This window comes from Trachypithecus francoisi, unplaced genomic scaffold (assembly GCF_009764315.1).
Source record: "Trachypithecus francoisi isolate TF-2019V2 unplaced genomic scaffold, Tfra_2.0 Lachesis_group1, whole genome shotgun sequence".
Lineage (NCBI taxonomy): Eukaryota > Metazoa > Chordata > Mammalia > Primates > Cercopithecidae > Trachypithecus > Trachypithecus francoisi.
This window is the reverse complement of record NW_022681454.1, coordinates 6,266,121-6,280,212: the sequence shown is the minus strand read 5'-3', so window position 1 is coordinate 6,280,212 and position 14,092 is coordinate 6,266,121. Positions and strand designations below refer to the sequence as shown.

General features: G+C 45.9%; 1 protein-coding gene across 2 annotated transcripts; it reads left to right on the top strand.

Moving 5' to 3' along the window:
- Positions 1-11,271: 11,271 nt before the first annotated feature.
- Positions 11,272-13,436, top strand: LOC117085108 (MORF4 family-associated protein 1). Of its 2 annotated transcripts, XM_033213693.1 has the most exons (3): positions 11,272-11,412; positions 11,532-11,962; positions 12,434-13,436. In XM_033213693.1, exon 2 carries the CDS (start codon positions 11,567-11,569, stop codon positions 11,948-11,950), a length of 384 nt encoding a protein of 127 aa, XP_033069584.1. In that variant the 5' UTR covers positions 11,272-11,412; positions 11,532-11,566; the 3' UTR covers positions 11,951-11,962; positions 12,434-13,436. The 2 variants fall into 2 exon arrangements, with proteins under 2 accessions (XP_033069584.1, XP_033069583.1); XM_033213692.1 differs by having other exon boundaries at positions 11,285-11,962.
- Positions 13,437-14,092: the final 656 nt, after the last annotated feature.

Below are 14,092 nucleotides of genomic sequence, written 5' to 3'. Positions count from 1 at the left end.
ACTCTCTTAGACTTCTAATATGAGAGTAAACAGAAGGAGCAAACTTAAGAAAATAATTCCATGTTATCTTCCAAAGTTAAAGATATGCATGCTCTGGACCCAGCAATTCTGTTCTAGGTGCGTAAGCTAGAAAATCATGTTCAGCCAGGCGCGGTGGCTCACGCCTATAATCCCAGCACTTTAGGAGGCCAAGGCGGGCAGATCACTTGAGAGAGGTCAGGAGTTTAAGACCAGCCTGGGCCAACATGGTGAAACCCCATCTCTACTAAGGAAAAAAAAAAAAATTGGCCGGGTGTAGTGGTGCACACCTGTAGCCCCAGCGACTTGGGAGGCTGAGGCAAGAGAATCAGTTGAACCCAGGAGGCAGAGGTTGCAGTGAGCCAAGAGAGAATGTGCCACTGCACTCCAGCCCAGGCAACAGAGTGAGACTCAAAAAAAAAAAGAAAAAGAAAAGAATCATGTTCATGTGCACAAGAATATATAAGACTGTTCAGTGGCATTGTTCATGATAGTTGTAAATTGTAGAGGGTGGTTTATTTGTACAAGAGAATACTACAGAGCAGCAGGTCTCAAAGTGCGGCCCCCACACGCCAGCATCACCTGGGGAGTTGTTAGAAACACAAATTCTCAGGCCTTATCCCACATCAAATACATCAGAAACTCTAGGGATGAACCCTGGAACATATGTTTTAACAAGTTTCCTGGGTTTTCTGATGCACACTCAATTTTAACACTCACTGCCATAGAGCAATCAAAATGAGTAAACTATCCTTACCTGCATCAACACAGGTGAATCTCAGATAGAGAGACAGAGATGATAGATAGATGATTGATTGATTGATAGATAGATGATAGATAGATGTTAGATAGATGAGAAATAGATGTTAGATAGATAGATGTTAGATAGATGATAGATAGATGTTAGATAGATAGATGATAGATAGATTATATTGAGCAAAAGCAGCAATACACAAATGAATAACTATGATTCCATTTACATAAAGTTCAAAAGTGGGAAAGACTATACCATATTCTTTATGATTGCATTCCTAGTGGATAAAACAACAAAGAAAGCAAAGAAATGACTAGCCAAGGTTGGGTACAGTGACTCTGTCCTGTAGTTTTAGCACTTTGGGAGGCTAAGATGGCAGATCACTTGAACCCAGGAGTTCAAGACCAGTCTAAGTAACATGGCAAAACCACGTCTCTACAAAAAATAAATAAATAAATAAACAACTAACAGGTCATGGTGGCACATGCCTGTAGTCCCAGCTACTCAGGAGGCTGAGGCAGGAGGATCGCTTGAGCCTAGGAGGTTGAGGCTGCAGTAAGCTGAGATTATCCCACTGCACTCCAGCCTGGGTGACAGAGAAAGACCCTGTTTCAAAAAAAAAGAGAGAAAGAAGAGAAGGGAAAGGAAGGGAGGGGCAGGGAGGGGAGCAGAGGGGAGGGGAGGGAAGGGAAGGGAAGGGAAGGGAAGGGAAGGGAAGGGAAGGGAAGGGAAGGGAAGGGAAGGGAAGGGAAGGGAAGGGAAGGGAAGGGAAGTGAAGGAAAGGGAAGGGAAACTAGAAGTCACAAAAGGGGTTACCTTCAGTGGGGCGAGGGAAATCTAGGTTAAGAAGGAACACACCTGGATTTCTAGGTGTGGCATAGTTTTATTTCCTGATTTAGTTTATTGTTAACATGTGAGTTTCCTTTAAAATTATTCATAGGTGAAACTGTATTATATACACATATATATAATGTTTCTACTCATATTCTCTCATATATATATGATATACATGGTAAATGCACATGTATATATGAGAATATAAATAATATTGTATATATGTTGTTTTCACCAAAAAATATTTAAAATATTTAAAAGAAAAATACAAAAATTGTGAAATATATAAATGGAAAAAGATAAAACAAGTCCAAATTCACATCTTACATCTAACAGCTCTTTTTATATAATCCAGATTTTTATATAATCCAGACTTTTTATATAGCTCAAACTGGCTTAAACAATAAGAGGATGTTTTTGGTTGTGGCAGGGCTAGCTGGCTTTCTGCTGGCATCCATTCTTCCCCTCCATGATATAAATGACAGTTTTAGCTGAGAAGTGGCTTCCCAGACAGGGTCCACATTCCCCAGCTTTCCTTACATCCAAAGGGAGCATATGAATCCTTCTCACTAAGGTAATGAAAGAGAATGCCTCTGACCATTCCAACACCCCAGTTAAGACCCTATGTGAGTGAGACATTTTTGGATTTTTCAACCATTACAGGTAGCAGCTCAACACAGCAGAGTGAGTGCCTCTAGGTGATAAACTATATATGAAGCAGAAGAACCAACCAGCTAAGCCCTGCCCAAACTCCTAACCCACAGAATTGTGACAAATGATTGTTATGGTGCTAAGTAGTACCATAAGATTTGGGCCAGGTGTGGTGGCTCACACTTGTAATTCCAACACTGTGGGAGGCTAATGTGGGAGGATCAATTGAGTCCAGGAGTTCAAGACCAGCCTGGGAAAAATGGTGAGAACTTGTGTCTAAAAAAATAAAAAATTAGGCAGGCATGATGGTGCACACCTGTAGTCCCAGATGCTCAGGATGCTGAGGTGGGAGGATCACTTGAGCCTGGGAGATCAAGGCTGCAGTGAGCGTTGATCATGCCACTCCACTCCAGCCTGGACAACAGACTGAGACCCTATCTCAAGGAAAAAAAAAACGATTTGGGGTGTCATGAACACAGCATTAGATAACTGAAAGATATAACTTATTTGTAAGTCATATTTATCATTACACAATGCTCTTCTTCTTTGTTTCATATTTTAACCTTAAATTCTGCTTTATCCCTTAATTTTTATACATTCCTTGCCACTTCATTATAGGTGTGTTTCTTATATATAACACATACCTTAATTTTAGTTTTTAACCCCAACTGCCAGTTGCTATCTTTTAAGAAAAGTTATTGTGCTCACTGACTGGATTTTATTTTATTTTGGGGGACAGGGTCTTACTCTGTTGCCCAGGCTGGAGTGCAGTGGTGTGATCTTGTCTCACTGCAACCTCTGCATCCTGGGTTCAAGCAATTATCCTGCCTCAGCCTCCCAAGTAGCTGGGATTACAGCCATGTGCCACCATACCCAGCTAATTTTTTGTATTTTTAGTAGAGATGGGGTTTCACTATGTTGGCCAGGCTGGTCTTGAACTTCTGGCCTCAAGTGATTTGCCTGCCTCGGCCTCCCAAAGTGCTGGGATTACAGGTGTGGGCCACCATGCCTGGCCATGATTGGATTTTATTAAATATTTCTTCTCTTTTCTATTTATAGTTTGTTTTACTTCATTGTTTTCTCTCCTCATTTTCCCTTTTCTTTTCAATTTTCCAGAGTCCTACTTTATTCTCTTTTTTCTCCTCATTACTTTGAAAGTTCTACTAGTCTTTTCAATTTTTCTAGTAGTTTAGTTCTGGATTGTTTTGGCATAATAATTATAAATAAGCCTCTATTTCCTTTCTGGAATAACAAAATAAAATAATGGTTATCCTTCACCACTACAAAGACAGCTTTGTTGCCCGCTGTCCTTCCTCTTTCTCCCATAGCAAGATAAAATCTTTGGACCGTGTGTACATTCCCACTCTTCCCATCCATTTATAACTTCAGGCTTTGGTTTTGTCAAGCTGTTCAAGTCTCTGGAGAAGCAGCAAAACAGAAAGTGGAGGAAGCATGGCAGTTTACACGTTTCGGGCCCACAGCAAGCAAAGGGCAAAGGAGAGGAAGCCAGTCTGCTTATGACTTCCCTAGGGACAGACACCAGCTATTAGGCTCTTCAGGCTGATACAACAAATTACCCCAGACTGAATAGCTTAGACAACAAACATTTATTTCTGATAGTTCTTGAGCCCAGAAAGTCCAAGGGCAAGGTGCCAGCAGATCTGGAGGCTGGTGAGGATCGTCTTCCTGGTTTGCAAATGGCCATTTTTAAACTGAGTGGTTAATTTGTGAGGTCTGCCTACCCTACTTGCTTTGGGTCACTTGCTTTTTGTTATTTTTTCTCCCTTTTTCCATGAAGCTGAAGGTCACAGTAGTTGAAGTATGCATCACTGAATGCTAAAATTTAAACGTGTGCTGACTACTTTATTTTTTATTTTACTTTTTAAGAAACAGGATCTCACTCTGTTGCCTAGGCTGGAGTGCAGTGGTATGATCATGGCTCACTGGAGCCTCAAACTCCTGAGCTCAAGCAAACCTCCCACCTTGGTCCCCCAAAGTGCTGGGGTTACAGGCATGAGTCACTGCACCTGAGCTTCACTGGCTACTTTATAGATAACATTTGCAGGTCACCATGGTAATGGCTGCTTCACTTATTTTTCAGGAACTTGGGCCAGCTCCTGTCCAGTTCAAACCAGCTGCAACCACCAACTCTTCAACGGGGCCTGTGCAAGTGCCTGAGAGGTAGCCTTTGGACATCAGAGGGCCAAATACTCCACCCTCAGATCATGCTAACACCCCCATTTTCTGTACATATGTCCTATGAAATGTCATGAACCCTGACTACACTTGTGCAAAATGAACCTGTTACTTCATTTTTCCCCACTGCCAATCATCTTTCCCCAAGCCTTAATCCACTCCACTTCTCTAACCCATAAATATCCCTAAGCCTGATTTTCAGAGAAGTGAATTTGAGAGCTGTTTTCCCACATCCTCACCTCGTGCCCTTGAGAATAAATCTCTTTTCTTTTGCAGAACCCATGTCACAGTGATTGATTTACTGCACACGGGCAGAACAGACCTGGACCTGGCCAGTAACAGTCTTCCTGTCGTAGTCTCACATAGCGGAAAGTAAAGAGTAAGAGCTCTTGCATCTTTTCTTACAAGGCACTAATCCTGTGATAGGTACCCCACCCTCATGACCAAATCTAACCCTAATCACTACCCAAAGGCCTCATCTCATTAGTGGTTAGGATTTCAACATAACTTGCAGAGGACACAAACATTCAGTCCATAGCACTAGGCTCTCCCCACCTCAGGCAGTGGCACAGCTCAGCCTGTGCATCTGCTACCAGGACCAGCAATGTTGAGCAGGTGCCCCTAGTAGGCAGGACAAGTGAGTCCCAAAATTGGGGCTGAGCCCAGGAGGGTTCTTGGCTTTACCCAGAAAAGAATTTCTGGGCAAGCCAGTGGTGTTAGCAAGCCGGTGGCGTTCAACTATTATTGAAGTGGCAGAGTACGGCAGCAGCAGCAGAGGCTCCTCCTCCTTTGCAGAGCAGGGCTGTCCTATAGGTAATGTGCCCAGAGTAGCAACTCAGAGGCAGTTCCATGTCATATTTATACCCACTTTTTTTTTTTTTTTTTTTGAGGCAGACTTGTTCTGTCACCCAGGCTGGAGTGCAGTGGCACAATCTCAGCTCACTGCAACCTCCACCTCTTGTGTTCAAGCGATTCTCCTGCCTCAGCCTCCCCAGTAGCTGGAATTACAGGCACGTGCCATCACGGCCAGCTAATTTTTGTATTTTTAGTAGAGATGGGGTTTCGCCATGTTAGCCAGGCTGGTCTCAAACTCCTGACCTCAGGTGATCCGCCCATCTCGGCCTCCCAAAGTGCTGAAATTACAGGTATGAGCCACGGTGCCCAGCCAATACCCAGTTTTAATTATGTGCAAATTAAGGGGGAGATTATGCAGAAATTTCTAGAAATAGGGTGGTAACTTCTGGGTCATAAAGCTGTTGCCATGGAAAGCGGCAGTAAAGTCCGGGTGTTGTCATGGCAATGGTAAACTGACATGACACGCTGGTGGGCATGTATTCTGGAGAAGTGCTTTTACCTCTTCCCTGTTTTAGCTAGTCCTTAGTCTGGTCTGACGTCTGAGCCCCATCTCCAGAGTCCCACCTCCTGCCGTCTCACTAGGACCACAGGTGTGTAGGCAACTCCAGTCCTTCCCCAGAGACTGCCCAGGTGTCCAGGGGTTGTGCTGTCTCTGGGAACCATTAAAGGCCTCCCCGCACTCCAAGCCTCTCACACCGTGCCCTCAGCATCATGTCCCCTCCCAAGAGGGAACAAAACAATGCCTTTTCTGCACCACTCTTCAGTATTTACAGCTGAGCCATAGGACTGGGAGTTCCAATTCTTCCCCCATGTGGCCCTGCCTTTCCTCACTTAGTCCAGGAAAACCGTTATCCAGTTTCCAGCCTGGGGAACAGCAAGTTCTGCCTCATGGCGGCATTTACCAGCTGAAATACCCTAGTTTTGTTTGCACCTGTGTTTGTTCTCCAGCTACAGCTAATGATGCACTGGGGCTGCCCACAGTCAAACTGGTTTGCAAAACTGCATCTTTGACTTCAACAATTTCTGAAGAATTTCTAAATTTATAAATAATTTTGTCAAGAGAAAGAAAAATGAATCCAGACAAACTCTGCAATGCACCATAGAAATGGAATCGATGTAGAGATTACGCTATAGATGAATGAGGCAAAAACAGGAAGCTATTGCAACACTGGAGGTGGGAGTTGGTGGACGTGCATAAAGTCCTGGTCCCAGCCTTACAGAATGCTCACTCTTCTCAAACACACACACAGAGTGTGCTGCAATTGCCCAGGCCGAAATGTTTTTTCAAATTTCAGAGACTCACTATCAAACTGAACTCCATCTCTAAGTAGAATACAATTAAGTTAGAGATCAGTAATAGAAGGGCATAAACAGCTCTAATGTGGTGAAATTTTTAAAACACAGTTTGGGGTGTTTTTTTTTTTTTGGTTTTGGTTTTGTTTTGTTTTTTTGAGACAGAGTTTCACTCTTGTTGCTTGGCTCACTGCAACCTCCGCCTGCTGGGTTCAAGCGATTCTCCTGCCTCAGCCTCCCGAGTAGCTGGGATTACAGGTGCCCATCACCATGCCTGGCTAATTTTTGTATTTTTAGTAGAGACGGAGTTTCGCCATGTTGGACAAGCTGGCCTCAAACTCCTGTGATCTGCCTGCCTCGGCCTCCCAAAGTGCTGAGATTACGGGCATGAACCACTGCACCTGGCCAAAACACAGTTCTAATAATTTATGGATCAAAAAATTATAATTGGAATAAAAGTACACTTAGAACTAAATAATGAAAATGCCAGTATCAAAAGTTGTGTGATGCAGCTAAAGTCATGCTTGACAGGAATTTAAGATCTTAAATGCTACGTTAGAAAAAAAGAAACCATTAATGAGTTGAGTTTCACCTAGGAAATTTTAAAAAGAGCACAGAATAAATCAAAGAAAGTAGAAAGGAGATAATAAAGATAAGAACAGAAATTAATAAAAGAGGTTGGGCACAGTGGCTCACTCCTGTAATCCCAACACTTTGGGAGGCCGAGGCGAGTGGATTGCTTGAGGTCAGGAGTTCAAGACCAGCCAGGCCAACATGGCAAAACCCCATCTCTACTAAAAATACAAAAATTAGCTGGGCGTGGTGGTGGGCACCTGTAATCCCAGCTACAGGAGGCTGAAGCAGAAGAACTGCTTGAACCCGGGAGGCAGAGGTTTCAGTGAGCCGAGATCACACCACTGTACTCCAGCCTGGGCGACTAAGTGAAACTCCATTTCAAAAAAAGAAAAAGAAAAAGAAAAATTCAAAAGAAATAAATAAAAGAGAAAACAAAGAAACGTTAGCGATCAGCCCCCAAATGCATGTTGTGCACCTGGCATTTCTGTCCTGCACAAGAACACCTGGAGGAGTGGGGCCCAATCTAACCTCATCCCAGGAAACGCTGTTTTTGAACTCGTGGATGAGTTCATTTGTTTTTTTGGTGGGCTTATTTTCTCCCATTTAAATACACTTTAATGTTTAAAGCAGTTTTGGGTTCACAGCAGAAAGTATAGAGAGCTCCCATACAACATCTGTCCCCCAACCTGCATACCCTCCCCCTTCCCATCAACATCTCCCTCACAGTGGTGAGTTTGTTGCAACTGATGCATCCATATTAATGCATCATAATCACCTGAAGTCCTTAGCTTACATAAGGGCTCACTCTCGGTGCTGTACATTCTATGGGTCTGGATGAATGTATAATGACATGTGTCTACCGTTACGGTATCATACAGAGTAGTTTCACCACTGCCCTAAAAATCTTGTGCCCCTGCCATTCATCCCTCCCAATCCACCTGACTACTGATCTTTTTATCATCTCCAAAGTTTTACCTTTCCTAGAATGTCATACAGGTGGAACTCTACAATATGGAGTCTTTTCAGATTGACTTCTTTCACTTAAATAAAATGCATTTAAGTTTCCTCCATGTCTTTTCATGGCTTGGTAACACATTTCTTTTTAATGCTAATTAATATTCCACTGTCTGGATGTACCACAGTTTTTGTATCCATTCACCTATGTAAGGACATCTAGATTGCTTCCAAGTTTTGTCAACTACAATGAAAGCTGGTAGAAACATCCCCCCGCAGATTTTTGTGTCAGCCTAAGTTTCCAACTCATTTGGATAAATACCAAGGAATGTGATTGCTGGATTCTATTGTAAGAATATGGTTTAGTTTTGTAAGAAACTACCAAACTGTCTTCCAAAATGGCAGCATAATTTTGCATTCCCACAAGCAAGGAATAAAAGTTCCTGTTGAGGCCGGGCGCGGTGGCTCACGTCTGTAATCCCAGCACTTTGGGAGGCCAAGGCGGGTGGATCACGAGGTCAGGAGATCGAGACCATCCTGGTGAACACGGTGAAACCCCACCTCTACTTAAAATACAAAAAAAATTAGCCGGGCGTGGTGGCGGGCGCCTGTCGTCCCAGCTACTCAGGAGGCTGAGGCAGGAGAATGGCGGGAACCCAGGGGGCGGAGTTTGCAGTGAGCTGAGATCTGGCCACTGCACTCCAGCCTGGGTGACAGAGCTGAGACTCCATCTCAAAAACAAACAAACAAGCAGTAACAAAAAACGTTCCTGTTGATCCAAGCCCTCAACAGCATTTGGTGTTGTAGGTGTTCTGGATTTTGACTATTCTAATAGGTGCTTAGTAGCATCGCATTTCTGTTTGAGTCACTTATTTTTATTCATATAAAAAGTATATGAGCTAGCTGTCTCTGATATATCAAGTGTGAACCCCAAATATCTAAGACAGGCATCAGTCGATTAAGAAGGTTTATTTTGGCCAAAGATAAGGATGTGTGTCCGTGACGCAGTCTCAGGAGGTCCTGAAGACGTGTGCCCAAGGTGGTCGGGCACAGCTTGGTTTTATACATTTTAGGGAGATATGAGACATCGATCAATATATGTAAGGTATACATTGGTTCCGTCTAGAAAGGTGGGACAACGCGAAGCAGGGAGGAGACTTCTGGGTCATAAGTAGATAAGAGACAAATGGTTGCATTCTTTAGAGTTTCTGATTGGCCTTTCCAAAGGAGGCAGTCAGAGATGCATCTATCTCAGTGACCAGAGGGGTGGCTTTGAGTTCTGCCAGGTGTCCACAAGGAATTTCCTTGTGAGGGAGGTATGTAGCTTTTTAATTTTAGTAGCTATCTTTTTTAGGAATAGAATGGGAGGCAGGTTTGCCTGACGCAGTTCCCAGCTTGACTTTCCCCTTTGGCTTAGTGATTTTGGGGTCCCGAGATTTATTTTCCTTTCACACAAGTAAACCCAAAAGTTGCGTTTTTACAAGATCAACCAAAACATTAAGAACCTGAGAAAAGTCTAAACAAAACATACACTTTCGTTTCTCCGAATCCTTAATTCTGCTATAGTCAAAACTGTGATGTGTCCCTTTAACTGGAAAATGAAAGCCAAATCCATGGGATTTATGCAAGCTGGATTTCTGAAGTTTATTGCTGTTTGGGAATGGGACAACAAGCTAGGAAATTAATACCTCTCTCTTCATTCTGTGTTGAGTGGATGTTAAGGCAAGTTTACCAATATGCGCCAAGCTCTGCCCAGGGCGTTAGGGCATTAGGGCCACAGAGCTAAGACCCCAAAGAGTCCAGGATCCAGTGGAAGGGCTGAGAGGCGGTGGACAGCGCCTTGCACCACGCACTGAACATGGGTCTGCTAGGGCCTCAGTACGGAGCAGCCAGGCTCCACCTTGGGGTATGGGGAGGCCGGTTTGGTGAAAAGACACCCAGACCCTTCTGACTGTCATCCAAGGAAGAAGGAAAACTCTTTAAAAAGGCAGTGAGGGCAGGGCGCGCCGCTCATGCCTGTAATCCCTGCACTTTGGGAGGCCCAAAGTGGAAGGATCACTTGAGGCCAGGAGTTCAAGGCTGCAGTGAGCCATGATCCCACCACTGGACTCCAGCCTGGGCAACAGAGCGAGACCCTGCCTAAAAAAAACAAAAACAAAAACAAAAAAAAACAACTTTTCAAATAATAAGAAGTAAATGAAATGGCTGAGGGGGCTCAGGTCCCCCTGCGTGAGAAGAAGGGGCTTTAAGCGTCCAGCTGGGGTCGCTGCATTATCACGAAGGATCCTCCTCTTCCAGTGTGGAAGGCCCTTTTAAATTTTCATTTATGTTTTATTTATTTTGCTACGGAGTCTCACTCTGATGCGCAGGCTGGAGAGCAGTGGCGCGATCTGGGCTCACTGCAACCTCCGACTCCCGTTTTCAAACGATTGTCTCAGCCTCCCAAGCAGCTGAGATTACAGGTGAGCAACACCACGCCCAGCTAATTTTTGTATTTTTGGTAGAGACGGGGTCTCCTCATGTTGGCCAGGCTGGTCTCGAATTCCCGACCTCAAGCCATCCACCCACCTCGGCCTCGCAACGTGCTGAGATTACAGGCGTGCGCCACCGCGCCCGGGAAGTGTGGGAGGCCTTTTTTAAAAATGTAAACTCTGGCCGGGCGCGGTGGCTCAAGCCTGTAATCCCAGCACTTTGGGAGGCCGAGGCGGGCGGATCACAAGGTCAGGAGATCGAGACCATCCTGGCTAACACGGTGAAACCCCGTCTCTACTAAAAAATACAAAAAACTAGCCAGGCGAGGTGGCGGGCGCCTGTAATCCCAGCTACTCGGGAGGCTGAGGCAGGAGAATGGCGTGAACCCAGGAGGCGGAGCTTGCAGTGAGCTGAGATCTGGCCACTGCACTCCAGCTTGGGTGACAGAGCGAGACTCCGTCTCAAAAAAAAAAAAAAAAAAGTAAACTCGCGTGCCCGAGAAGCCCTCTAGGAGGGAAACACCCAGAAGAGGTCACTTTCCAGACACACGGCAGAATAAGGGTGACGCACGGAGGTAAGGGGAAGGCGGGAACGAGCCAGAGTGTACCGGCTTGTGCTCGCGCGTACCTGCGTGCGCGTCCCTGCGGCCGCGACGGTGTCCCCGGCGCCTCTCTTTCTAGACGTGCGCGCGCCCGCAGCTCGCCCCCCCACTGACCGTAAAGAGGCCCGGCTGTGTCGTGAAAGGGGCCGCAACGCGCAGAGCGCTGGTTGACGGCTGGGACTCCATTTTGTTCGTCGTTACTCTACGCGTAAGTTGCTTCTCCGTGGTTTCTCTGAGGAGAAAAGTTGAAAAAGGGTAAAAGTTTTCAGGAATATTCGGGCTCTCTGTTGCTAAGCATAGCGAGTGTCGGTTTTCTCTCTCCAACAGACATCGCTACTGCGGTTCCGAGGCAGTGGGAAGAGATGCGGCCCCTGGACATCGTCGAGCTGGCGGAACCGGAGGAAGTGGAGGTGCTGGAGCCGGAGGAGGATTTCGAGCAGTTTCTGCTCCCGGTCATCAACGAGATGCGCGAGGACATCGCGTCGCTGACGCGCGAGCACGGGCGGGCGTACCTGCGGAACCGGAGCAAGCTGTGGGAGATGGACAATATGCTCATCCAGATCAAAACGCAGGTGGAGGCCTCGGAGGAGAGCGCCCTCAACCACCTTCAGAACCCGGGCGACGCGGCCGAGGGCCGGGCGGCCAAGAGGTGCGAGAAGGCGGAGGAGAAGGCCAAGGAGATCGCGAAGATGGCAGAGATGCTGGTGGAGCTGGTCCGGCGGATAGAGAAGAGCGAGTCGTCGTGAGCGCGGTCGGCGGTAAGTCGGGCCCCCGCGCCGGCCAGAGGAGCGGCCCCAGCTTGGCTGCTCTTGGAGAGCGATGATTTCATCAAGATGCACCGGGAGCGGGGGTGGGGCGGGAGAATAAAGGCGTGCTCGGGTCAGGGCGGATCTGGGCCCCGTTTTCGTGTTTTGTTTTCTGATGGTGGCGGCGTGGGATAATCAGAGTGGCCGGGTTTGGGCGTGATGCGTGTTCAGTGGAAGGATCATAAATCTCACAGTCGCCAAGGAAACAGAAAGGGACAAGGTCCCGGGCCATCCAGCAAGCGGGGGTGGAAATCGAGGATTTTCGGGGAAGGCGTTGGACAAGTCAGCGTTGCTAGAGACTGGAGTGAGTCAGGTGGTGGCCAGAAGAGGCGGCGTCCTGCACGGTGGTGGTCGTGAGGGTTTGGGGGTCGTTGTGCCCAGGATTAATCTCTCGATGATGAATTTCTTCTCGTTGTGCTTTAGGTTTACAGCCAATGGATTCTGGTCAACTGGTGGAGATTGGCTGACACCCTGGAGAAACCGAAACCAGAGAGCCTTTTGTTTTCTCTTTTTTCCTCTGTCTATGCTCTGTCTCACTTAACACTACGTTTTCTGCTATGGTCTGTGGTTGATGACCTCAATATGAGTTTCGATTGTTACGTGTTTTTGTTTGGAAAGTAATTTTGTTTGAGAATGCTCTCACATACAGGAATTAGGGCCTAGATTGTAAGCTCTTGCAGCAGTCACATTTGTTCCCGGGCTTTGGTGGTTATTTCTAAATTTTTGAGGTGCTTTGCTCTTTCTTGTGTGACCTGATAGCTCCCTGGAACTTTGGGTCTGTGTGTGACACATGAGACTCACAGTTGGAGTTCTCCAGCTCTGGAGGTGCTGAAGGAGCTGCATTAATTCTGGAAGACGACTCCATGCAGCAACTACTGTAGAAAGGACCAGACTTCAACGGGGAGTGCGGATGGGCCGACCTGGCTGGGACTTGTGAATCTGGAGAAGAGCTGGAGAATGGATAGTATTGTCTGTATTTGGAGACTTAATTTCTGTGTGAGACCAAAGGAGGAGAGATGTATTTTGTTCAAAGTTTAAATTCTATGTGGTACACTATCTTATGTAACCTGTCCGGTGAGTTTGTTTGGACAACCTAACTCAGCTTTACTTGACATGGAACCTAAAATAGAAGATAAGATCTTGATATTCTGTACAAGTTGATGTAATACCCTGATGCGTTTTAGGGGACTTGGCATAAAATGAAAGATTTGCAGAGGCCCTTGAGGGGCTCGGGGATGAGAGTATGGAACTGTCTGCATTGGACCCTAAACTGGACTGGAAGAGGCATCTTCAAGGTTCATACGTTGTCCAGCTATAAGTTCATTTGAGTAGCAGACCTAACAAATATTTGAGGTCAAAACCCTACCGTGTTAAAAACAAACAAAACTTACCATGTTAATAAAAGTATTCATTTGCTTGAAAAGACGAAAGACCTAAAAGGTTATTGAGAAATGTTACTCCTTTAAGAGTGAAATCTGCTGTCTCCCAGATGGTTCTCACGGTCAAATGGAAGGTGTTACTCCTTTAAGAGTGAAATCTGCTGTCTCCCAGATTGTTCTCACGGTCAAAAGGAGGGTGAACATCTTAACAGTGTCTGAGGCTCTTAGCCTCCAATCAAAGGGAAGCTTTATCTCTGTGTGCTGTTGGGAACTGGGTGAGGAAAAAACACACTTGGTTCTTAGTGTGGGAAGAAACCGTATGTAATCCTGTGGTCCAGGCCTCTGCCTTCAGAGAGCCAAAGCACCTTCAGTCTTTCCAATTGGAACATTGTTTTCCAGGCCTTGCACTGGGAATATAGCAATTACAGTTGCAGGGTGAGGGAGGACATAGAGTAGATGTGATACCCCACCCTCCTTCCAGAATGAAGCCTTTCTCCCCCAGCTGCTAGTGTTGCTGACAAACACCCCTCAACTAGTTAGCCCTCTGGGAAGTGTCCTTTCAGAGGAAAGCTGGTTTAGCCAAAGTCATGCCCTTTTTCTGGATAGCCTACATCTAGTGACTAATGGGCTAGAGATCTCAGGTCGCTGTTTCTCTTACCCCAATTTGGGACAACTTTGAGGAATATGGTGGCTTCGGAGCTCG

Excerpts from the sequence above, each read along its gene's own strand:
- LOC117085108 (XM_033213693.1), top strand. The coding sequence starts at position 11,567 with ATGCGGCCCCTGGACATCGTCGAGCTGGCGGAACCGGAGGAAGTGGAG.